The following is a 27,578-nucleotide window of genomic DNA, read 5'->3' on the forward strand; positions in this document are numbered from 1 at the left end:
GCAAACGGTTTGATAAAACTTTCATCGGCTTATAGAGTTAAATTTGATATGGCTGCAGATGGGTTATTTCAATAACAACATCTAATATTTATAAGATACCTCTCACACTCATACATATAATATACTATAATCGAAGTCAAATATTTTACCTTGGACTCTAAGGCCCAGCTTCAACGTTACCAACCATGACCTTTAAAAAGGTTATGCTGATGCATCAGAAGAGTTACGATGATTGAGAAGAAATTCAAACGTGAATTTTATAAATGTGATATGAGAATGTATATTTTATACATATTTTATATTTTGTACATTATATATAGTATACTTTATACACTATAAATTGATAAAGGTTACGCAAAAGTATGTTATGATCAAATAAATATAATTAAATCACATAATACGTCATTAATTACTTCGAATAAATGAAGGTAATAACAGTGAAATGGATCTGATTTTCAGAATTAAATTCTCTTCGTTTTGTGTACGTTAATGATAATTGAATTAAATGAACGTGTTATGAAATATTTAATAATCAATATATTTGTTTATTATTCGCATTTAATTTACAAATACATTTGATAATATAAATCAATTTACGTAAAAGCAATTGCAATTGTTTGTATTGAACTCATAAAATGTTATGTTTTAAGTCATCTATATTTGTTCCAATTATCTTTTATTATAAGCTATTTTCAAATATGTTTTATACTCATATAACAGGAGACTTACAAAAACATTAAGAAGTTAAGTTTTTTTAATTATTAAAACATTAACATTAAATTTAATTTTTAGTTTTATAGCATTGAAATCACACATTAACATTAAGTACGAAATACGAATGAGTTACTAGTTTTGACCAGCCGTTATAAATTGAGCAAATTATAGATGTATTTTGAAATTCAATCCGACGAACTTATTAGTTCGATTTTTGTAATTTTTTCATATTTTCAACAGTTATATAGATAAAATCTCTGATAATCTTGAAACAGCATCTGCAATTGTCTGTTATAGCACCAAAATCAATGTGCCTATAAGTCTATTAGCGCAACCAAATTACTCCCACGATTGATTGAATGATTCAAATTTTTGAGATCCTGTAGTCAAACGTCAGTTCAAAGAAATTTTGATTCATACTATGACCTCGTCATCACTTTAGAGGAATTCCGAGAACATAAGACAGTCATAATATAAATAAATATAACTGTAAAATGTATGGAGTACCACCGAAACAAATTTAGACAGAAGTAAGAAGGATATTTGAGTTTAAATTTTAACTCACATTTTAGGTATAGAGCTAATGTTTATATATTATACTAGCTGACCCGGCAAACGCTGTTCTGCCTTACTCTTATCATTTAGGGGGATGAAAAGATGTTGGCCGATTCTCATAGATACCGGACAAGCACAAAAAATTTCATCAAAATCGGTCAAGCCGTTTCGGAGGAGTATGGCAACGAAAACTATGGCACGAGAAATTTATATATTAGATGTATTTAGAAATTAAAGACTCTAAAACGGATTTTAAACGCGATTTATTCATTATATTTCCCGACATTATGTCATATATAGTTGAGTACTCTGATATTTAGGTTTTATGTTAATACTAAGGAAATGATTAAGACATTATCAAACGCTTAGGTATTTAGAACAAGAAAAGTTAGTAGAAAGTGAATATGCAGCGAACGTGATCATAATTCAATATTAGTTGACTAAGCCGATTTGTTACAGAGGATTAACATTTCATACCTTGTTTGGGTTTGTAGGTTAAAAAGACTATTAAATTGTAGGTATCATAAACGTAGGTTATAATTTATATTATATAGATGATAATCGATGTGCATCGTAATGGAAAATTCTCTTTTATATGTCTAACTTATTACCACTTATTGTTATTAAGATTTAAAAATTTTAATGTCCTCATACAGGTTGTCCTTGGTTGCACAATTTTGGGTATTTTATTTATTCCATTAAGTAACAGTAAGTTTAAGGTTGTATAATAACAAGGTGAACAAGCCTATGTAATAAAGTAAATGGTTTAATGCGTCCGAAACATTTTTTTCCCATTTAATTGTAAATAAATAAATAATTAATTAATAACAACAACTCACCAATCCTTGTATTCTCGGAAACATTTTGTCTTTCACTTCACAATGTTCACTAAAACAGATCACTTGGTAATCACAAGCACTCGCACTGGCATAGTCGAAAAAATGTTTGGAATACCGCAAGGCATGCACCCGGACCGCTTCTGTATATTACATACGTGCGTGATGTACAACGCTTCGAACGTTTCTGCCAGCTCTACGACCGCACGAAACGCCGGCGCATAATGATTCATATTTGATACGTAGAGGGGAACGATGCCCCTTATCGTAAACCCCGATTTCTGACATCAATAGCATGAAACTTGGAAATACTTTTTAGATAATTATGTTGTGAATAGATAAACATTGTTTGTAAACAAACTCATTTGCTTGGTACCATTTTTTATTTCTGATGCGTACAAATTTATAGTAAACATGTTTTACAAGTCGTTAGTACAACAAATAAAAAAAAAATAAAAAAACTTATCAAAATTTAGATCAAAATGAAGGCTTGTTAAAACAAATTTCTATATTATTACAAAAGTTCCTTCTATTTCATTTTTTTTTTATATTGTATATTAAAATTAGTAGTATATTTATATTTAAAAAGAGGATATTTAAGATTTTACCTTTTCAACTTTATCTGGTCAGAGCGTGCCGTAAAAAGCAATAAGAAACTATGTTTTGTACGCATTATCTCGAATATTTTTAATGAGTCTTTAGTTCAAATGCACTTAGTTTAGTTCAAGTGTATGTAACATTTAATAAGACATTCAAAGAATTACAAAACTTTAAAGTAAGAAAGACAAACTAAAAAGAACTTTACGGAAATCATCACGTTTACAAGTTATAAGGAATTAAAAAAACCTTGCTAGTAATAACCTCAAACCTGACATTAGAACAAAAGGTTGATTGGCTAATTAAATAGCAATGTAAGGTGAACAAACGATTACTTTCTTCCCGCAAAGTTTTCTTTTGTCTACGAGAGTATAAATAAATAATTCTTCAAGAGTTTCATAGCTGTCCGTGTTAACTTTGAGACAAATTTAAAAATCTAGTATAATTTTTAAATCCCAAGATCTTTATCTATTATGGTTATTTTTTGATGTATGAAAAAAGATGATTCTTCGGAATGACGTGATGCTTTAATAGTTACTTAATTAGATTTTCTCGCGTGTATAAAAAGCGTCATTTAATATGGCAAATACGTCATCTCGTCATAAATGTATGAATATTTAAAAACAAGTTTTCCTCACAAATGCAGACACTAAAACGTTATTTATGCTACATTGCAATAAATCCACTAGTTGCATCAATTTTGGTTAGCCTTGGCGCATCAAGCCACAAATATTGATACTAGAGTCGCGATTTAAACAAGAATTAATATGACAAAGGATTGAAGTATAATTTAATGTTTTGCTATGATACGGATCTGTTTGTGCTTTATAATTATCGACTGTCATTGACGTGTATCGGGGAAATCCTATCGCGTGCGATTTATATAACCTATGTTTTTTTCTATTTGTACATAATCGTTATTAATCACTCAAATAGTTTAAAGTCGAGTGTTTGATCTAAGCTTCTATTAATCGTTCGCTCGACTTCGTTTCACTGATATGTGAGTAAAAGTTAAAACTGTAAACCATGGATATATAGTGAGACCTAGATATGTAGATGCCAAACGTTAGTATGATAGTATCTTGTTATTTTGAAACATTGATTTATTCTAAAATGCTTGTCAAAAAAACTCTTGGAATAACGTGATAAGAAAACAGATCTACAGGTAAAGATGCAATTTTATCTTATAGTTATTCTTTACAGATTAAAAAGTCTTTTTTTAGAAACATTAAACTTAATAAATTACCTTCAAATTACTGTATTTACCTGAGAGGGTCAAGTCTATTTTTATCTTTTTATAGTGTTAATGTTATTTGGGCGGGGGTCAATGGATTCTTTATTATATTTGTATTTTTTTTGGAAATATGACTTGGCGGCAGAATAGGTTAGGTTGAAATTAATATGAGACTGTATGCAAATCATTAATTATTTACCGGTGAAACGAATTCTTCGAGATAGAATAACACGTTCTCTCTTGCACGCGTTATTTTTATGGATATCAACTCAAGTCAACTATGCGATTTCTTTATTTAAATATTTTTTTAAATACTCAATGAATCTCGCAATTTCCATTCCAATTTCTCTTTTAATGCGTGTTTTGTAAGTTTAAAGGTTGGCAAGGTAACATTATTTGGTTTTAAGATTTGGCCAAGACCTACTAGGAATAAAATTTTAAAATGGTTTTTGTGGATTATCATGAGGACTGGACCGCGACGGGAAATATTCTGTTTTATATTTTGTATTTGAAAGTAGCATTATACGGTTAGTACAAGGGTTTTCTAGCTTTGATAATAAAGATAACATTGCTTGTTTCTTGTGAGTTTTGTATGCAACGAAATCAATTTTAAAAATTTCATCCATAAAACAATTAAAGATCGTGAAATATAGTGACGTAATATAAATAATTATGCGCCGCTGCCAAATAATACATGTCTAAATATCGTTAACTGGTAAGTATATATGGGAAAATGTAATTATATATTATATATTCAAGTACACACATTCACCTTATTGGTGATGTGAATGGTTTTCATCCGTCTGTCATTAGGTGACCATTATTTGTTTCCTGTGTCATTAACAATGATTTCTATTTTATTGCGAATACTTATAAGCTGTAGCTTGGCGTAATCAGATAAATATAATAAATGCGATCGCCTTCCTTGTAAAAATGTTATCAAATCTAAAAATAGAAATAAAATAAATAAAAAAAATCATGCAAATGTTTGTAATTACTTGCATTATGCTACAGTTTATAATATATTTTATATAAACTAGTAAAAGTCGCGCCTTTGATTGATTTTTGATCGGGTCGACCATGTCGTCTACTTACATTACATGAACCATCTTTTTTCAATGTCGATAAATCCGCATGTTTATTGATAGCATTATTATCAGCCAATTAGAGTCATAATTTCTTAGTAACCATGTGTACCATGAAAATACATAGATTGACGGTTATTGATGTAAAAATTTATGTCATATTTATCGATATATTTCAAACTCAAATCAATCAAACTGATTATACAAAAAATATATAGGTATAAAATAGAGCACAAAGAAATTTATGGTACATTATATACTTATACATCAACAGTCTCCTTCTTCGCAGTCGGATAAAAAAACATCGCATTCACCAACGCGATTGTAACATCCATTGGTTTGCCAAAACGGATTAAGTTCTAAAAATAAACCCCAACGATACCACAATAAAGATAAATTAGTAGTAAGCAGTATAAATAAATGTCAAAATAGTAGAATGATAATTCACTTTGCCATTTAAATACGTTATCAGTTCCAATAAAAGTATAAAGCGATTGTGCGATTTCCGAATATAGATAAGAAATTATCGCATGGATACAAAAGAGTTATTAGGTTTTTTAGGATTATCCTGTTGACCTAAAAACATTGAATAGATAAGAAGATAATCTCGGTTTGAAAATACTTAAAGTCGCGGCTTTTTATGAAAGGGTACAGATCGAGTACAGATGATGTCTTTGTTGGCATCAAATTCCTCGAATTTTCACACAAGAAGTTAGTAATTAAGGTCATAATACAAATTTCTTTAACGTTTCAATGGTGCTAATGAGAGTTATTGTTCTATATAGTCCTTAGAATGAAAGTTCATGTATTTTAATTACATGTTAAGAATAATTCGAAGCCATCATATATTATCTTCTTTACTATGTGAATAAACAAAGCATATCATTTTTACAACGTAAAGAAATAAAATTCTTCCTTTTAATTTTCACATAATAAGTAATATGATATGGAGCTGAAGAGTTTGTTTAAATATTCTTGCTAATCTCCAAAACTATTGGACGAGATACGATATAAATATCATCATCGATTATAAAATAGTTATATATGCTCGTATAATTTAGTCGTTAAATGCTAAAACTAACCTAAAATAAGACAAAAAATATTATCTCTAGCAAATTTGCCTTATCGTGACCTCTTTTTTTGAAAACATTATCTGATTGATATGATAAGCTCCAATCTCATCTTAAATCTCTTATGTTGCAATTGTTTGCATTCACATAATTTGTATCATTTTTTATGTGGTGGTGGGTAACTCAGCTTTGTGGCAGTACTATGGTATAGAGATTAAAATTATTAAGGAATTGTTGTAATCTGAAGTGCATTAAAAATTAAAAGTCAGCATTGTGTATTTTTTTCCCTGTTCAGCATGATATATTATTGTTATTGAGGTGCAGATGTTAGCGCGAAAGCCTGAGCTTAGGTAGCCTGAAACTCAGAGTTTCTCTGAAATACATAAGCGACTTATACGAAATGCTTTAGTCTGTAAGAGTACAAATGTTTCATTATTCTTAACTTGTGGGAAATTAAGTATTGCCAGACCCATATGCGATTATATATAAGCAATTACTCTTAAAATCTTAAAAATATGATATCCAACTCCGGAAATAATGATTTTATTATACAATTTAATTATTAGGAAATGTAATAATTTAAAAAGTTAGAGTAATAGTTAAAACTCATTTATAATTACGTTTTGGTTTATTTACAAAGGCATCACAAACAACATTACACGAAAATTAACAGAAGCAGTAAACATTATGCATTTTTTTTTTGTAAAAACGGAATAAAAACTATTTAATAACATAATTAAAACTCCAAATTCAAAGCCTTGCTAATGTTATGAAATTTTTCAAGGTATACACGATAGAAGGAGCTGAAAACTAATTAACTAATTAATTCTATTATACGAGAAAAATATAAGACTAGTTGATGTGACGAATAAAATTATGTCGCTAATTGTTTAATTATCACTAATCAGTATTTCGTTCAATGACTACATAAGTATACCTATTACTATCGAAATAATTAATGTGATATTCGTATAGTTATGCTTGTTACTCCATCACTCAAAACTAGGATCTTTGTGAAATTTGCTGCTGAGATTTTTATATAACCTCACTAATGGAGCTGGCGACTCACTTGTTTCGCCGCTCACGACTGTTCTTTGCATTAACAACGATGTCAAAGTATTGCCTGCTTCTAAGACGGGTGTAGGCTATTCGTTTAGTGGGAAGTCCTACATAACCCACAGCTTTTTCCCTAGCCGTGTGCAGTGCCTTCTTCACTTGGAAAAAATAAAAAAAGGAAAAAGCTATTGCGTGGCGCTGAACCTATTACTTATATACTTTTGAAGCTACTTTTAAACCGTAGGCTACAGCTATTAATACAAAGCATAGCGATGTTTATGCAGTGGTGGCTCAGTGGTGAGAACCTCGTACATCAAAATAGATAAGTCGGGGTTTGAGACCGGGCGAAAGTGCAGGAAATAAATCGATTTTTCTCTGCACATGTATATAAAATCACCACTGCTTAAAACGGTGAAGGAAAACATCGTGAGGAAACCGGCATGTCCAAAAAAAAAAGTTCGATGACATGTAACATCTGCCAACCCGCACTTGGCCAGCGTGGTGGAATATGGCCTGAACTCTCATAGGAGGACTGTGTCCCAGCAGTGGGAACATATATGGGCTGATGATGATAGCGTTGTTTACTAACCTATTTGTTTATTTAAATGTCAAATAAACAAGATAATCTTCTTTGTTTGTATTTATTTCATACAAAACCATCTTTCATAACCCGGTTATGTTCTTATCAAACAATTTATTCCCTTATCATAACATCTGATAGCTATTAAGAACACGATAATATTATCATGAAGACAACAAAATTGCTTTAATGATCCATTTAAATGGATAAACATTGCGTTTTGGTTGCATTTTTTACACGACTTGATTACGTCTGTGAGTCGAGTGCTTGGGAATGTAATTGCAACTTTATTTATTGTGCAATTGAGTGCAATTTCCATGGGTCGGTAGACAAAGGTGTATCCAGCTAGCTTTTAAAGAAATGGAAGAATAACGGAATCTAATAAAAATGAAATTGTTGCATTTTAAAAGACAATAAGAAATAAAGATTCCACTGTGGTTGTATTTGATTATGTGATTATTTTATAAGAAAGAAAATTAAAAGCTTAAATAAAGGCTTAATAAATATAACACAATTTAAAAAGGATACAAAAACATTGTTTGCCGCTTGCTTGTGCTAAGATAAACCGTGAAACCCCGAAAATTATTTTTACTCATAACTTTAGCAAATGTTAACAATAATTATCGTTATTTTTGTAATAGTTTCTAAATATACAGTATCTTGATACATTAATTATCATCACAACTTTCTGTAACGCAGGCACGAAACAAAGAAAAGAAAATTTCACAATGTATTTATCACGATAAAGACATTGCAAATAAAGCAAAGAAACATAGCATATACTGTATATGATTCAAGAGACAATAGTTTCTTTGAATCATGGAAAAGCGCTAAGTAAAACCTATGACTAATTTCAACAGCATGTAAGAGGAAATGACCTGATTTAGCTAATACGTCAAATTACGTGTTGTTTATTTGGAGATAATTTTATCTTATGTTTATTAGTGACATCTTAAAGATAATAGATAAACCCACAGACTCACTGTGGTTACGCACAAATTATTTATTTTGTGCGTTGTAGGAATTTTTGTATACTATATGTATATTCAGAAGATGCTCTACACTATTCAATTTCCCAGAAGTATAATAATATTATAATAAGACGAATAATTAATGTACTCAATGTACTTATGATATAAGAATTATACTGGCGATGGAGGCCAGTTACAAGAACTTCATAAATTTGGGGATATATTCATATTAGACATATCTAAAAAATACATTTTACATCGAGGACAGTGGTGAATCCTCGAGTAGGGATTTCGGGATTAGAAGAGCTTGTAAGAAATAAATAGATCATTCGATTTATCTGCACCTTATCCATATCATTACAGCTCAATAAAGAAGGAATACATAGTTTTTACTTATGTTTTATTATATGCGAGTATTATACATTTAGAAATTATAAAATTTTAACGGATTTTCAGGGGAATTTATTCATTATATTATTGTTATAAATATATTGATGATTCGTTATAAATTATGTCATGATCCCGATGAACGTCCGGTTGAATAATATAATAAATAAATGTCTTAATTTCTAAAGGAAAACATCGAAAAGAAATTGCTCGAAAAATTTAAAGTTTGCCAACATGTGAATTTTTTCTGTTATTTAAAAATTTCTCATTTATAAAAGCATTTGAATACTATAAAACTAAAAATTGACACGTGCCAACCTGCACACGATGCGTGTTTAATTAGAATTTAGAACCCTCACAGGAGGCCTGTGCCTGCAGTGGGAACAAATCAACCCGTGATCATTATGATTGGACTTTTACATCACGCCCTCGAAACTCGTATATAAGCAACACTATTTTAAAATGACAATCAATCCGTTCCAAATATTATACGAAAGATAATATTTGAATATAAAGTAAATGAATGAAGAGCATGTGATTTTCAAATAATCTAAGTATTTACCGTACAGTCGTTCAAGAAACCGCTTTTAGAATCCAATAAGGTATCTATCGAGGGCTGATAAGGGCACTTAATGGAGTAGAACGAAGTAATTACTTTTAGCAGTTTACACTTCATTGCCGATATCGATTCAAGATAAAATCAAATTGCTTTTATTAGACTCTTTGTTTGACTTCAAGGAAATCTTATGTTTACAATTACGTTATTACGTTGAGTATTCTTTATTAAGTCATTAGTGATTGGGAAATATTATCGTACTAGACGCTCGTACCGGCTCCGCCCGGATATCAAGATTCCTGTTTTATTCCAAGGGAGCATTTAATCGGGATAAAAATTCTATCATCCAAGTCAACTTATACCCTGTCTGTATACCAAATTTCATCATAATCCGTTCAGTAATTTCAGTGTGATCGACGGACAAACATCCAAACAAACAAACTTTCACATTTATAATATTAGTGTGATGTCACAAGCTTCGGCGCGTTGGTTTCTGATAGTGCGTTTTAATATGCTAAAGAGTTTGTTGGAATGACCAATATGAAATATTTTTTCACCGTTCAATATGTACTTGACCCCTATGCTATAGGCTTTATTTATCACGAGTAAAGCCGAAGCTAATCTATAGTATAATATAAATAAAGATTTTTATGAACAAACCTTGGGTAGGGGGTTAAATAGAATAAAACTTAATAGATGAAACTTCATAAAAAATGATAGCTTGTTGCAATTGCTCTGTGATATAGGTGATGTGCCTGCTACGTTGTTTTAAAAAACTGAATCGTTTAAATTCCAAAGATTTTTTCAGAGTTTAGTTCAAAGACGAAATATTCACAAATTCTAGGTATGCTTAGAAACTTTGACCTTGAATTTGATTTAACATCATTAAGAGTTTATTGAAAGCACATAATTGCGCAATAAACACAAATAATTTAGTATTGAATTTCTTTTCATCTTCGTACAATATTATTTTTAGGTCGATACAAACCCAATTTTAGTCTTACGTCTAAAATAGCTTTATGTAAAAAGTTTTTCGCTTCGGCAAACTTGTCAACAACAAACTCAAGATTTTATTGCCCCGTATTATAAAGTTTTGGCATATTCGAAAGGTTTATGCTATATGCCTTGCTATTCAAACTGAATTATATTTAGAAGTTATTGCATGTATAAATTGTGTGGAGTTATTCTGAAATCCGGACGGTGAATAAATTGTCAATAGGTAAAAAAAACTGTTTGGAAAGTTTCACTGCATATCGCTAAAAGCAGAAAGTTATAAGGTTTATAGGTTCAGGGTACTATATTTTTAAATAGGGTGTTTTTGTAAAAGCAAAAAGACTCAGTTTAGAAGTTAGTTCGATACAAATATGTCTTTTTTCGTATAAGATTATTTAATAAACTAGAATTTGGGCAAGTTGGTATATAAACATATAAATAATATGTTATATACATATTAACATCACAATATTAAGATGGTGGTAATTGTTAAAACTATGTACTGTATGACGAATCAAAATTGCTTCTAGGAGAAGTGTAACTGAATAAATAAATGTTTGAATTTGAGTTTTGAGTTTGATGTAATAGCCTTCATGCTAAGATTAATTCATTACGTACAAAGTTTCATGTACATATACCATAAGCTCCCATCTCGATGAACAATACATCCCGAAATTTCATACCCATTCTAAAACGACTCGTATTTCCAGGTGAAACGGTCCATTATGCTGAAGATGGCGGACGCCTGCGCTGACAGCTCGAAGCAGACACGCTTCCATGAAATGCACGTCCAACGTCACAATAACGTCAGCATATTGTATGCTGATATCGTCAACTTTACCCCATTGTCTGAGCGTCTAAGCGCCTCGGACCTTGTGAAGACTTTGAATGAACTGTTTGGCAGATTCGATCAAATCGCTCAGGTAATTCTGTACCTTGGGTACAGTGTTTGTTTTGTAATTCATGTATCTGTGAATTAAGGCTTTATGATTTCATATGATGAGAATGTATGATTTTTAGTGTTAAAATGACGGTTATTTTGTATTGTATGTTTGTTTGCTTTTTGTGTTATTAAGTGTAGAGTACCCAGTTTTGAAGACAACATTCAAGACTAGCTTATATTTGAGAAGCTTCAAGGGTAAAGATACGAAATAATAACGTTTATGTGATTACTCAAAATAGCGTTAAGAACTAGAAATCTTGTTTTTAATATGTTTCCCAATTAGTTTCTTAGATTTTAGTTAATGAAAACTAATATGAATTCTCTTTGATGGACCACTAATTGTTTGAGATTTCAAACAATCAATTAATTGAATAACTATATACTTTTATTTCATTTTGCTAATGATTTACTGTGTTTTTTTACGGTAAGTAGGGGAGCCAGAGGTCTGTTTCCTCACCCTTCTCAGTCCATTCCTTCTTTCCAGTCATCAATCCTTTCCTTTTCCCTTACTGTTTAAAAGTCGACAGCGCTTACCATCAGCCGAACTACCAGCTCAGTAGCCCGCTATGATATAAAAAATAAGGGACCCCAAGTCTGCTAACTAAGAAATGCATGAATTGTATCTAAATTATTTCACATCAGAATAGTTTGACAAATGTTGTACAAAATATTTCTATATAATAGTAAGACGTTTTTATTTCCATTTGATTAAGTACAAATTGATATTGATGAAGGTATCAAAAGAAAAATGCCACATCCGTTAAATGACAAACGGATGCGCTATATGAATCAGAAGAACAATCTTCAAGTAATGTTATTTTGTACTTTAACATCAATTACTTCACTACCAATTTAAACAAGTTTCACTTCGTTTCGGTCGATAAAGGTCCTTATGATACATAAATACAGACCACAGACACACATATTTTCCCTATAGAACTACTAATATACAAAATTCGAACCAGCTAGTTTGATCTACAACCGAGGTTGTTCAGTACAGCAGCAGCGAACTTCTGCAAACTTAGTAACATTAAATGTTGAGTAAACTGCACGTTGTTCAAAAGTTACACAGACCGTGTAATGTAAATATACGTAATATCTGTGAAATTAGTGAGGTAACTTTTAATACAAACTTAAACTGCTCTTTTATTACGAGCATTGTTAAAGTTATATTAAGCTGTAATGAGCTAAGCTAAACTAAAAGCTAGTTTTTATCCAAAACCTTGCTTATAAGCGCCACTTCACCAGCCAAGCGAATTTAAAACAGTGGGAATAACATTCTTGAGAAAAAATATAGCCAATTGGAAACAACACTAGCAGTATGTAAATGAAATCTGCATTAAATCGGAAACAGTCGTTTTTGACTTGCACAACCATACCATACGTAAACACATAAGTTTTTATTCGATACCTTCATTATACAGAAATATGCATATTGCATATTATAATTATAAATAAACATAAAACTACGAAAAAGAGAAATTCGTCCAATGAATTATGATCTACAAAAGTATTCGATGTCCTCCTAACTGATCAACAGATCCAAATTTATTAAAAACCCGTTAATAAAGAATTTAATGAATAAAATTATAATATAAATGAGCTTCATATAAATTAATGAAGTGGCGCTAACGCTAACCGAATGACCAAAATAATTAACCAAATGCAATTTACGCTATTAACCAGTGGCGGTGTTATGATGGTTTTAATTCGATATTGATTTATTTACACGTGTTTGCTCTCTGATGCATTTTGTTAAAATATTATTAACTAACAGCTCGTCTAGAATTAAAATCATATAATTTATAGCTATGTAAAGTTACGTTCATATAACGGATCGTTAAATCCGCCTCGACCTCACCCGTGGTACATAAAATATTGCCTATTACACTTCAGAATCACGTACGTATCTACTGATGAAAGAACTTTTGAAATCGGTCCAGTAGTTTACATAACAAGTTCAAAGACACAGAAAATCTCTTCAGCTTTGTATAGTTTTTTTTAACCTTATATCCCTCGACGCTCTGTATAAATGTTGTACTTCTACTATATAAATATAAAAAATTCTATCATATAAGAAAAGGGGAAACAAGAAAATGCATAAACTAAAAATTGCTCAGCATTTTTTAGCAGGCGCATAAAATATAAGGCACGTAAATTGTGCTGTGGGAGCAATTACAATAAATGTCTAGTGCTGGACCGGATCTGCTGCTCATGAATTTTCATTTACACACATTAAGCAAGAACATTGTTCGTATGTAGAATATGAAATAAAATTGAATAAAACGAGGACACGTAAATCTGCATTCTGATGTGAATATAATAATTATCCAGTGACTATATTACACATAATTAGTACTAGTTGCGCGTCGCGGTTTCACCCGCGTAAGTCTCTATCCCGTTGGAATATCGGGATAAAAAGTTGCCTATGTGTTATTCCAGTTGTCCAGCTATCTACGTACCAAATTTCATTGTAATCGATTGAGTACTTTTTGCGTGAAAGACTAACAAACACACACACACATCCTTACAAACTTTCGCATTTATAATATTAGTAGGAAGGATTTTTTTTCTATACACGAAAACTATATTTTTCTTTGCACAGCGCAAATGAATACGAAAACTAAGGATAATCGTTTTGTTTAGAATTGCATTGTTGGAATACTTTACGTAAAGTTTTGATATGTAATGGATTTAACGGATGAATTTTGAATGAATTATGACACGGCATATTAATCAGTCTACCCGGAGCTAAATCTACCTTATTTTTAGCTAAAATATGAATATAAAACTATTTTAAAATTTACGGCCCGTTTATTAAATAAGTGTGTGCTCCTAATATTAAAACTGCACTATCTTCCCAGATAATTCTCCTTTGTTTAAAGCATTGCATAGAGATGGTTGGTAGTACGGTACACTTTGACAGCTCACCTGTGAACTATCACTTTGAAGATATTGTCATCTTTGTGCATGAGACAATCTTTGTTCCTGACAGCTATTTTTCCGTTGTACATCCCAGCAGTAGAAGTGAGCAGATAAGATGTTGATTTGAATGCTTCGTATTATGTAATCAAACAATAGATGAGTGATGTAGAAACGTGGTTTAGTATTTTAATTCGTTGTTTTAAAATGTATACGTACTCTGAGTCAGATTGGATTGATTATAAAAAATGTTTTTTATTTTATTAATTAAGAAAAAAGTTCCGGTAAAAGAGGTTATATATTTAATTACGTAACAAATAATATCGAAGTTAAAGCGATGCGAGACACTGTCATGGTGAATTATGCAAAGTTACATATCATTTAAATGAACTTCGAAGGTATTTAAAACAGTGTGAAGGTCAAATTCCTTAAGAACACCCGACCTTTGACCTACGAAGTTTTGTTCTAAAGGATTAAAGTTAAAACTGTCCTAAAGTACATTAAAGCGTAGAACATTAAAACGCGAGACAAAATTCACTTCTAAGGTTAAGGTTTTTGGCTTTAATTCCGTTTTGACTTCGTTGTGAAAATCATTCTTTCATAGCTATTTTATGCCGTAGCATTAAACTAAGCTTGTGGTTCGCCTGATGGTTAGCGATCACCACCCTTAACATTTGCAGAGTTAGTGTCTCTGCCCGCTTTTATGAGGTAAGGGAGAAGAAAAGGATTGACGACGGGAAAAAGGTATGGATTGGGAAGGGTGAGGCAAAGTGGCCTCCGGCTCCCTCACTTATCCTACGAAATACAGTAGTATGCTACAATTCCGCGCCGGTTTTCTGTGTGTGGTATTTCCCCGGTGCGAGCTGGCCCAATAAAAAATAACAGAAGCTGTTATTATTACACTGTGGCCTCTATACATTTTTCATTTGCCCATTTTCTTTAGGAAAACCAGTGCATGCGGATTAAGATTCTAGGCGACTGCTACTACTGCGTGTCAGGTCTCCCCGTGTCCAGACCGAACCACGCATATAACTGTGTCAATATGGGCCTGCAAATGATTGACGCCATACGGTATGTTAAAATGGATATATTATTATATAGCCTAGCAATTGTCGAATTTTCCATTAGGAGGATTTTCCTGGAGGCTAAGACTATTTTGCTTGATAACTTTGTAATTACCCACTATGTAATTGTAAGATATTATATGGATATTATGTGTGTGTAAATGGTTAATCAACCTCAAGTGTTGCACATATTGACTGAAAAATACCCAGAAAACTAAATAATTATTAATAGAACATGATTTGGAAACATTTCAACAAACAATAACAATATGCAGAATATATGGAATCTAATAAGTACCGACTAACAACGCTGCTAATCAATTCCAACACATATTTTAGACAAGATACTACATAAAGGTTACTTTTCAGGTTTGTAAGAGAAGCGACTGGATTCAACGTGGACATGCGCATAGGCATTCACACTGGCAACGTGCTGTGTGGGGTACTCGGCTTGCGCAAGTGGCAGTTTGACGTGTGGAGCGATGACGTCACGCTGGCCAATCACATGGAGTCTGGCGGGATCGCGGGGTATGCCTTATAGCGCTGTATACCGTGTAGTACATAGAAGTAAAACGTTAAACGTAAAACGTTACGAAAATACACAAGGTTTTTAACTATGCAGCGTGGAATTTTGTAATGCCACCTGGAGAGAAAGTACTTATAATACGAGTACTTTAGATGGAAATTTTTCTCAATGAAAACTTTCCATTATTTTTTAAAAGAAAGTATTGCGTACAGGAATATTAAAATAAAAATAATGGAATGTTTTCTATGAGTAAAATTGTACATAGTACTAAAAGTACTATCTTTTCAGGCGTTATAACAAAATTCCATCATGTACATCTATCATTACTTTAGATTTTAAGGACCATTTCACAACTTTATAATTCACATAGGTACCTACATACATTTTCACTTATTATTTGTTATTTCAACTGACGGATAAGTTAAACAAAATAAACCCAGAAATTCTATAGAACATCACTTGAAGACCATACTTTACTCGTTTAGTTTGTTTCCTAACTTCATTTATAACCACTTATAAAACTGTAAGCCCTGTCTTGAGCTGAATTATCCGCTATGAGTTATAGAATTTCCGAGCTTAATTATCCAGGCAAAGGAGTGAGGACTTTCCTCGGAAAGTGTTAGCACTTTTCACCGTTTGACGTTAACTTTGTGATGTAGTTTTCTTCAGAACAGAATTATGGAGGAAGGATACAGAAATGCTAGACTCTATATTTTATAATGCTTTACCTGTTATGTAGTTCAATTGCATTGTATGACAAATGATTAACATTTTCAAAAAACTTTTTAACGGATTCTATACGTCACGTCTCGCCGTGACCACGCTCGCTGTAAAGTGTTCGAAACGTCGGATTAATAATATAATGAATAAATCGCGTTTAAAATCCGTTAAAAAGTTTTTGATTTCTAAATGTATAATTCTCGCGTAAAATCAAACGCAAGAAAATACTAACATTTTCTATTTCATTTATGTTATAGTAACGTATAACATAGGGGTAAATAAGCTTTCTTTTGCTTAGAGAATTTCAAAACAGTTTTTCACAGATTTATTACCTACATCATTTACTTTAATTCCTATATCCTTTTGTTGCGAGTTGGTTATGTGTGCGATGAGACTGAAGTCATTTGATTTAATTAAATCCATTGTTGTGAAGTTTAGATTCGGGGTAACATTTTTGATTATGGGTCCATGATATAATAAGTATTTGTTTATTATTAATTAGACGCTCGTCTTGGCTCCACCCGCTTCCTGTTTTATGCCAAGTCAGCTCATACCTTGTCTGCAAACCTTTTTCTTCATCAAAATCGGTTCAGTAGTTTCAGCGTGATTTACGGAAAAACATCCAAACAAACACACTTTCACATTTATAAAATTACTGTGATTGCATGTGTTTAAGTATCATTGTATATCAAAGGCAAAGAGCATGCCCGTACCTAAGCGGTAAGAGGATTTTACACAAGAGCATTAAATTTAATTGTATAATATATTTGTATTACAGTCGGGTTCATATAACAAAGGCGACCATGTTACAACTTGGAGGTAAATTCGAAGTGGAACCTGGAGATGGGGCATCCAGAGAGGGCTACCTCGCTGACCATAAGATTGAAACGTATCTGATCGTACCTCCTAAAGTAAGTTTGATTATTGGCACATATTTTTATACGGAAAACACTTGAGACAAGGATGATCATGGTAGTAAAGACAGATAATATATATAGTTTAGCAGTATGCTCGTTACCTTTTACCGTGGTTGCCTGGAAGAGATCACTTCTAAGTGATAAGGCCGCCAAACAAATTGTACGCTTTATTTTACTCATTATTATTATTATCTCTAAGTTTCCTTCTATGTACAATGTTGTTGAAGAGTTAAATAAATAAATAAATAAATAATATAGTGACAGGTTTGGCAACAACCTGTTACGGATTGCAGGATCCAGATACCACGTTATGTGGTAGAAATGTTTGGTCCTTAAACGAGTCATTTATATTTCTTCACAATCCGTAGGTATGACATATTGTGGTCTTTTTCTTCGAGACACCCAGCCTTGTAAAAATTGTGATACTTATTCATTCAATAACGTGGTAGCAATTTTCTTTTGAGTGGGCAAATCTTGTGTTTATACTCACGGACTCAGAGGAAAGGATGTGGGTTATGTCGGATTAAAACCCACGTGTTCCGTCGAGCCGCTTTAGTGAAAGGTCACGGGGCTGGTTAGTATACCTCCGCGACTGATGGTGTTGTTAGTTTTACGTTCCTTAGGTAGTAAGCAATCGTATAACCAGAAATGAAGCTCCAGTTAATTAAATTATGTCATTATCACTCAACAGATCTATCATCCAGCACAATACTTGAAGCAAATTATCGCGAGCACTAAGAGCTCTATTGTTCAGATATCATTAATCACTTCTAGAAAGGTCGACGTTCATTTCAGCGAGATATGAGAAATATCAGCTCTGTTTTATTTTGTGTTTTGGAAGGAAAAATGTATGTCAAATTATATATGTCTTCTGGTATTAATGAAATTTTTGAGATGGTCACTTAATAGGAAATATAATTAAGTGGACGAATTTTGTCGTTCTTCGTTGTCATTTTCTATAGAAAACTTATGTATTATCTTTGGTATTGGAGTGATTTTCATTACTGAATTTTTTTTTCTGTGAATAATACGAAAGTTAACGCTTAATATAATATACTATAATGATCAATTTAACTGTATCTATCTGTATATAAGTGAGATATCAAATACAAAGAAGAAATATAGACTTATTAAGGAAACACTATAGATTCCTTAAGAAAATTGGGGAACGTTATTTAGTAGTGCCATATTTAAAACTTTAAATTATATGCAAGTATAGTTACTTCTGCATATATTACATATTTCAAAGGACACTATTGTAGTCTCTCCATTTATAAACGTAACAGTCACAATTTATATCACAAGCTCACAAATGCAAATTTTATGAGGAACATTCCTGCAATTTTCAGGATATTGCAGTACAAATGTCGAAGCTTAAATATAAATGTAGATTGTAATATTTTATTGTGCACTGAGTTCTGTGTTTCATATTTCTAATTGTGTTCCTTCCCTTCTCATATTATTAACACGAACATGACCCTGTCTGTCTGTATCTTCACAACTGAACCTCTGAAGTGATGTGGATGAAATTTGGTATAGATTTAGTTTCAAACCCGCGAAAGAACAAAGCATAGTTTTTATGTCGGATACCCACGGGCAAGAGAAGTACGCGATTCGGGACTGTCAATCTTTTAGTATCACAAATGTAAAATATAATTTGTTATTTGCTCCACTGATTTCATAAACATATTACAGTAGATAGATAAGGCACGATAACCTATATGAATTCTGTCAAAGGCTCCACCGATGGTAAAGAGTGGCTAGAGGTCAGGAAATTGGGAATGCATAGATCCGATGTTACAATTCAACGCTTGATTGCACAGCAATCTAAAACTTATTCATAGTATTCGAGCTGGATAATATTATGTAACCCTAGTGGAGTATTTGAAATCTATCCAATTACCATTTTGCATTGATTTTTTAGAATGTTAACATATATTTGGGCAAACGCTTATTTGATTGGGAATTATAAGGTTCAGGGCAGTTACGAGAAATTTTATATCAGTACATACAGTCTTTTCCAAACTGGAATTATTAATGCTTTAAGACGTCATTGAAAACTTTAAGTATTGGTTAATGTGCTGAACATAGATTCATTAGATATTTTAATTCGTTTCAGACTATGTAGTAGTTCATTTAAGCCTAAAAATAATCAATTAAAATAGGTCTTTATTCATTATAATATTTACCCTGATGTTTTGAATGTAATCCTGTGTTAATTTGTTTTTTAACAGGTAATTATTTAATATATTTATTCCTCAAATACCCAAAAGTTCGCCGCCAAAGATGTTGGACAAAATATATTTACAAGTTCACTCGGTAAATGTTTCAAATTCAGTTTGCGGAGGTGAAAAGATAATTTACTGGATCTTTCGCGATTATTAACTTCTGGCTCAAGTTTGAGCATCTCTTTGAAAGTGGCTTACAATTTTTGCCTCTAATTAAACTTGGCAGCCACTTTTACAAGATTTTCGAGGCACAAAGAAATAGCTTTTGGTCTATGAATAAAAAGGATTCAAACAAACTTTGATGTTTTTGGAGAAACAGAAATCCAGACTGTATATTTTGTTATTCAAATTTTAAACCTTAATTACTATGTCTTTTTTGCGGCTTTATTTCCCTAAAGTTTTATAATTTTAATAACCAAGAATAATCGACTTGTTACTTTAAACATTCAAAAAGGTTAAAATTTTAATAAAATTACGCAGTGTAACTTATTGATTTTAATTATTTATAATTGAAAATAGAAATATTCCTTTATTAATATTTTAATTATTATTATCTACCGGGTTAAAAGGAGGAAATCCTCAATTTGACAGTATTTGTTTTTTTCGAGTTTGTTTCTAACTTTTGACTAGGTAAACCGTTTTTGGTTTATCGTTTCTTAGACTGTGTAGTAAAATTAACTATTAGCTAGTATATTTTATAGTAGAACCCCTCCTTATTATATTTTTTTTCTATATCCATTACTTCACATTCGTAAAACCTTAAATTAAAACGCAATATTTAAATTACAGAAACCGTCAGAAAACGGCCGTTTATCGGTATGTACTATCGATCGTAAGGCAAGCATCGTATCGTCGATATATCAAGATGTGTCGCCGACGAAACCGCGGGACAGTATTAGTCCAGCGCCTTCACAGCATAGCTTCATCGAGCAAGAGCCTCCTAAGGTCACGAGGGCTGAATCGATGAGGAACCCAGGTAAGGCTTTAACAGTATAGCATTGGCTAACTGGCTGCGTGATCTCATCATTGTCATTTCATAATTTTTATTTTTGTTTCTAAATAAAAGTTATTTGAGATACTTATCTTAAAGATGAAATCCTGTCAAAATGTCCGACCATTTCAAAAATTTATCAGATATATTACTATTTAACGACCGCTTTCTTTGAACTATGGTTAATGAGCGAGTAGCGTAGAACCGAGGGGTCCTGGGTTCGTTTCCATAAAGGAACGATCAGTGAAACAGGTGTTTATCTTCTGCCCCATACCTCACTAGGGAACAGGGAAATTCACTTTAATTACAATTTAAATGGTTATTATTTTGTTAGATTATTTATTAGGGAAGTATTTATGATGGACGCATTTTTATTATAGTATTTTAAAATTAATAAGTATTTTAAAATAAATAAAAAATAAAAATAGAACACATCTATTAGCAAGGACAAATATTAAGTACAATGATGCTCTGCCTTCTGAACTGGGTTATTACCTGTATCTCAGAAGACAGTGCCTTCCCTTTAAATTCATATACATTATATTTGTAATTTCGTTTTACGATTTATGTTAAAAAAAAAAAATGGAATTACAAAGAGATTGTGTTCGTTTCACATTTAAAGTTTGAATTATATACTCAGTCGGTCAAAAGCAGTGGTGGCTCAGTGGTGAGAACCTCAGACTTCAAAATCGATAAGTCGGGGTTCGAGACCGGGCGAGCGTGCAGGAAATAAATTGATTTTTCAATTTATCTGCGCATGTGGATAACATCACCACTGCTTAAACGGTGAAGGAAAACATCGTGAGGAAACCGGCATGTCCAAGAATTAAAAGTTCGACGACATGTGACATCTGCCAACCCGCACTTGGCCAGCGTGGTGGATTATGGCCTGAATCCTCATAGGAGGCCTGTGACCCAGCAGTGGGAACATATATGGGCTAATGATGATGATGATGATGACTCAGTCGGTTGATTTAAAAGTAAATTGAAAAACCAATTAACTTAACACGATCGGAATATAGACAGAAATCTATTATTACTTCGTTCCTACAATAACTTTCAATCAATAGTCCTCTTAGAATTAACCCAATTGAAATCGAATCATTTATCAAGCTATTCAAATTTACTGTAAGTACATAACTACACAGCTATTTATTTGTAAGAATACATTGTATTTGTAAGAATTTCCTTATAAGCAAAACAGTGTGCTATTTTTTAAGTCATTACGAAAATACTTATATACTTGTTGGCAAAGGAGCTGGTGGGTCGGCTGATAGTGAGCGACCAGCGCCGTTAATTTGCCTCTGCAAATGTCTGCTAGGCCTGTGCAAATGGATTGCCAACTTTATTGGATCAGGAAGAAGGAAGCGATTACTTGAGGGAATGGAGGAAAGGCCAAAAGGGTAAGGAAATGGATACGGGCCTCCGGATCCCCTCTCGTGGAACGAAACACAGTATCATGCTCCTTTTTCATGCCGATCTTCTCTGGGGTGCGAGCTGGCCCAATTCGTGCCGGAGGGTGTTCGACTCACACACCCATTTAGGAAAGAGTCCTATAACCTTTCCTTTAAATCTAGCTATGGACACAATAAACAAGGGTAATGTTCACGTTGCAGATTTAAACAGGCGAGCTTCAGTAAAGGTTGTGGCTTTCGAAAACAACAACGCAACAAGCGATACTATCGGTAATGGTGCCGTTGTTACCAAACCAAAGAGTCGCAGCGGTTCTATCATTGGTGCAATTAGTCCAATTATGGGTACAGGTAAGATTATTGTGGAGTTTTCTAAAGCAATTTTAGTAAAAGAATAGTATAAAGTATGCTATTTCTAAATAGATGCAATATATGATTTTATTTAGTCTGAAAATCATCACATTTCGACTAAGAAAAAAATAGTCTTTTAAAACTATCAGTTACTTGTCTATTTTCCGTTATAAATATCTATCAATGTAAATTATAAGACCTTAAATATAAAGTATAGAAGTATAATTAGATGTTTAGTCTACTTTTATACACATAAAAGAGCAAGCTCTTCATTTGCTGTCAATGTATCAAGGCTAATTTTGAAAATAGGGTGATATTAATGCTCTAAGTGGGTAAAAATAAATTATAAAAATAGGGAGCAAGATCTATATAGATATACTTGAGGGTGACGTCTTATCATGTTACTAAGTTTGATACAAAGTCTTTTCTTATATTAAATTTTAATAATTAGATATTTTTAAAGATTCTCTTTGTAATTGAATGCAACTTCTTACAATAAACATTTCTATATTAAAAAAGAAAATACTGAATGAGTTCAAAAATCTTTTGATTATACAACGTATCTTTCAAAGATCTGTGAAAAGGGAGCATAATTAAAAAGTTTTTTTGATGCTACAGTTATGTTCTTAGTCTAAATATTTTCTTTAGAGCGTTCTTCTGAAACGCCAACGCCGCAGCGGGAGCATTCAGCACCGATCTTTTCTAGAATGTTGAGCACCATTTCTATGGATTCTACTAGTTTGTATTTATTATCAAGATTGTCATTAATTCATTACTTGTGAATGCTTTCTATGGTTATTTAAAGATGTGGGTGGTTGTGATTGAAGAAGTATACGGTTTTTTACTTTTGATACTTTATCCTGGATTTCATTTTGGGAAATTGCATTTTTGGTACCTTTTGCATTTGTTTTTGGAACATTTATTTGTTTGATGAAATTGCATTTACGGTATGGAAATGACAGACTTTTTCGTCTTCATATGACCTGAGATAAATAGATGTTTTCGTTATCCATATATACTTAATCATCTCGGTTGTGAACATTATTGGTGTAGGCATGTTTTTTTCTGTTTTATGGGTAAAAGTGACTAACATACTTAAATGCTATTCAAATTGAATTTACTTAGTGTCGTCTTATATTATTTCAGCCACACCAGGAGTGCCCAGTAGATCTCGGCCATCCAGCAAAATGACGAAATATGTAGAATGTTGGGGAGCTGATAAACCATTTGCAAATATTACTGATTCTACTTTGGCCAAAAATATTGGGATATCGGTGAGACCCACTTATACTTAAAAATTACGTTTTGTGAAAACAATTGTGTGAATATATAGGTGTACATTTTGTCACCTTTTTCTTCCTCACCTTGGTATGTAATATAGAGATCGATATAAGATGATACGCTACAATGAAATAGTTTAGAAGAGTTAAATCACACTACCATTATCGAGAAAGAGTCGATAAATTACAACACACTATCGCATGATAATGTTTTTTTTTTATTTGTTAAACATTATAAAAATCACCCGTTAAGTGAGGAGAAATAGGACCAATTAAAATGTGATAAGCTTGTAACTATTAGCAGTATTAAATTAATTCATAATAATGTACCAGATATTTAGGAATTGTAACAAGGGTGAGGGTTTTAAAAATTCATCAAACATCTGTAATTTAATTTATAAATAATCCCCTTTTTGTATACTTATGCAGCATAATATATATTATGTTTAAAATCAACTTTTTATGCATAAATGTATACAAAATTATAATGTTTTATTTTCAAATTTCAGAGTCTAGCCATGATTGAACAAAATTTACTTCCACAAAGAACATGTTGTGATTGCAGGTATGATTCTTATTATCACTTTGTTTTGTTTTGCCATTCTCTAGGACTCAGTGGTTCTGTTGTATTTTCTTTCGATGTTTAAAATAAGTGAACCTTGTTTGCGAGATCTTGGGATAAGGGGTACATGTAATGGGTAATAACAGATTTATCAAGTAAAAAATCAGCTTTTAATAATTTTTCTATTTGTCATTTTATAGCGGAACCACTTTTCTTACATGCATGTGATGTTGATGAACAGATTTTAATAATTTTTCTTTTTTTTTTTTTAATTTTAACCCAGGCCCCTTTTTTTGTAGCATGCATGTGATATTGATGAAATTATATATGATTATCTTATATCCTATAAAAATATAGTAATGCACATAGAGACTAATAAAAATTCTTTGTTGGTTTTTTTTTAACGACTTAAATCTAATTACATTGTTTACTCAAGAACGGCTTACTCGATTTGGATGAAATTTGTTAGAGAGATATTAGTACACCCGTAAAACATAGGATAGCTCTTAACCCGGTACCATCATGGAGACGGGAACTATCCTGGCAAAACCGAGTCTACCTATCTCTTCCTTCGCCTGCTCGGCAAGCCCGCTGATGAAAAGCTAGTCAATGAATAACAATAAGAAATACTAATGTTTCAGCAATAACTCTGAGGGCATGAGTCGTATCACACTCTGGTTCAAGAACAGACAACAAGAGAGTCAGTACCGCGGTCAGCCAGACTCGCAGTTTAAGTACTATGTGGCCTGCGCGTGCGCACTGTTCCTGCTTTTAGCTTTTATCCAGCTATTGACGTTACCGAAGTGAGTGGAAATACTTTTAACAATTTTGTTGTGGCTTTGAACACTCTAGTCTAGTCTAGTCTAGTTGTATGTTTTAGGTTTATTTGTATACCAGCACAATAAAGTGTTAAATAAATAATAAATATTTTATTGATTAAACTCTTGTATTGTTGTATGTTATTTAATCGATTTGAATAGCATTTTTTATCAATTTCACTCCAGATGTTTTCATTAAAATGATAGATAGATTTTATGTATGTTCATTATAAATTCTCATATAATTATTACTATTCCGTATGTTAAAGTAGTATTACTATTTTTAGTCTAATCAGTAGTCATTATTGCTATCGTGTGTTCTTTATTTAATTAGAACTAGCCGATCGCCCCGGCTTCGCTCGTGGTAGATATATAGCCTATGACACTCACAGTGTAGCAGCAGCTTTCTAATGGCGAAAGAATTTTTGAAATCGTTCCAGCCGTTTACGCGTGATAACGTGATCAAGGGGAATAGGGATTTTGTTTTTGATTAGGATGGTCCAAAATTTTAAATACAACGGTATTCAGCAGATGTTTTATATTATTTATTTTTTTTTCTATCAATGTTCCCATAAATAAAGGAGATACTTAATTACTTACTTACGTATTTTTGTGCCCTTTTTGTAGAAAATAATTATTGTATTCCATCCAAACACCCAATTCGAATTTATTTAACTTACAGGGGAGTAGTGCTGTACGCGTCGTTCGGGCCGACTCTCATAACATTGGTAGTGTTTTGTTATCTGTCATGGTACGATGGAAACTTTCCTCCCAGAGGCATGCATCTATTATCTGATGTGAATGACTTATATGCTGATAATTGCGCTAAGCCGGGACAGGTGAGAATTCAATTATTATAATAGTTTTTAGATGTTCAACGATAAGCGCTTTCGTATAGTAAACAATCGCTGAACAGATTATTTGATTAATTATTTCGAATGATTCGTAATTGATATTATATAAGTACTACCTACATTTCCAATATTTCCATTTTCCTATATCGCAAGGTTGCCTGGAAGAAATCGCGTCAAATTGATAAAGCTGCCAATTTGTACATTGAAGTTAAAGTACTGTATTTTGTGTAATGGTTTTTTTGTGTATCTGTGTATTGTGCAAAAATATATTAAATAAATAACTGAATAATAATGTAAAAATAAAAATGTTTAAGAATGACGAGTTAAATAATATTACGACGTTTAACATATGTATTAAAATAGTTTCGTATAATAGAGCTTCTGTTTATTGATTAATGCCTTATTTTATATTTTCAGGTAGTGGCCAGTAATTGCTACATAAGGCTGACTATGTTCATCGTATCAGCACTTCTCATCGGAGCCTGTGCCGTTATCAATTTGGTAATTTCGATTTACTTTCCAACTGGTTCCCAAAACCGAGCGAGGTTCTCAATTCGGCTGTATTCGGTGTTGTAACTTGATTACTCTTTGGTACAGTGGTATATAACATTAAAAAAATAATTAAGACAAACTGGTACGTATAGCTTTATTATTGACAGCTGCGCCCCGCGGTTTCACCCGCGTAAGTCCGTATCCCGTAGGAATATCGGAATAAAAGTTGCCTATATGTTATTCCAGTTGTCCAGCTGTCTACGTACTAAATTTCATTGCAATCGGTTCAGTAGTTTTTGCGTGAAAGAACTTCAAACACACACACATCCTTACAAACTTTCGCATTTATAATATTAGTAGCATTAGTAGCATATTAGTAGAATACGATATATTCATAAATTTATTTCAGTTCGAAACGTATCTAATACACGAGTTTCCAAGCGAAGTCTGGGCGAAGAATTATACCAACGCAACGAATGCTACGCCTATAACAATTAACATTGATGTCGAATCAGCGCCTGTGAGTATTTAGCTTATTCATATATAATAGAACATTATAGACCGTGTTTGTTTCAAATCAAATTACACAAAAGCAAGTTATATACAATTTTTTGGGGCAAATGTTGTTATAATATTGATAGCTTTCCGCCTGCGGCAATGCCTGTGTAATCAAAGGAAATTCCCGATATTTCTGATCCCGTCTAGCCTCCTTGATATATACCAAAAAATTATACCATAAAATCGCTCTGTTGCGACGTGAAAGAGCAAACAAACAAACTTTCGTATTTATAATATCAGTAAGGCTAGTGAATAACGGACCGCAAATAAGACGATTGTATAAAAAATTTCAGAGCAATAACTTTC

At 32.2% G+C, this 27,578-nt stretch overlaps 2 protein-coding genes across 2 annotated transcripts in view; one reads left to right on the forward strand and one right to left on the reverse strand.

Moving 5' to 3' along the window:
• LOC119840765 (E3 ubiquitin-protein ligase SINA-like 5) overlaps positions 1 to 2,315 on the reverse strand; it is a 43,824-nt gene extending 41,509 nt beyond the window's left edge. The window contains exon 1 of the mRNA XM_038367504.1: positions 2,109 to 2,315. Coding sequence (XP_038223432.1) covers positions 2,109 to 2,132 — 24 coding nt within the window. The 5' untranslated portion in view covers positions 2,133 to 2,315. The remainder of the gene's footprint in view (positions 1 to 2,108) is intronic.
• The window catches only part of LOC119840764 (adenylate cyclase type 2-like), a gene marked incomplete at its 5' end in the record, with an annotated part of 84,935 nt that overhangs the window by 52,328 nt on the left and 5,029 nt on the right, over positions 1 to 27,578 (forward strand). The window contains 12 exons of the mRNA XM_038367502.1: positions 11,345 to 11,557; positions 15,443 to 15,570; positions 15,933 to 16,091; positions 17,588 to 17,720; positions 20,744 to 20,930; positions 22,562 to 22,708; positions 23,855 to 23,982; positions 24,498 to 24,553; positions 25,192 to 25,353; positions 26,051 to 26,207; positions 26,640 to 26,723; positions 27,124 to 27,234. Coding sequence (XP_038223430.1) covers positions 11,345 to 11,557; positions 15,443 to 15,570; positions 15,933 to 16,091; positions 17,588 to 17,720; positions 20,744 to 20,930; positions 22,562 to 22,708; positions 23,855 to 23,982; positions 24,498 to 24,553; positions 25,192 to 25,353; positions 26,051 to 26,207; positions 26,640 to 26,723; positions 27,124 to 27,234 — 1,665 coding nt within the window. The remainder of the gene's footprint in view (positions 1 to 11,344; positions 11,558 to 15,442; positions 15,571 to 15,932; positions 16,092 to 17,587; positions 17,721 to 20,743; positions 20,931 to 22,561; positions 22,709 to 23,854; positions 23,983 to 24,497; positions 24,554 to 25,191; positions 25,354 to 26,050; positions 26,208 to 26,639; positions 26,724 to 27,123; positions 27,235 to 27,578) is intronic.

Source organism: Zerene cesonia, chromosome 7 (genome assembly GCF_012273895.1).
Source record: "Zerene cesonia ecotype Mississippi chromosome 7, Zerene_cesonia_1.1, whole genome shotgun sequence".
Lineage (NCBI taxonomy): Eukaryota > Metazoa > Arthropoda > Insecta > Lepidoptera > Pieridae > Zerene > Zerene cesonia.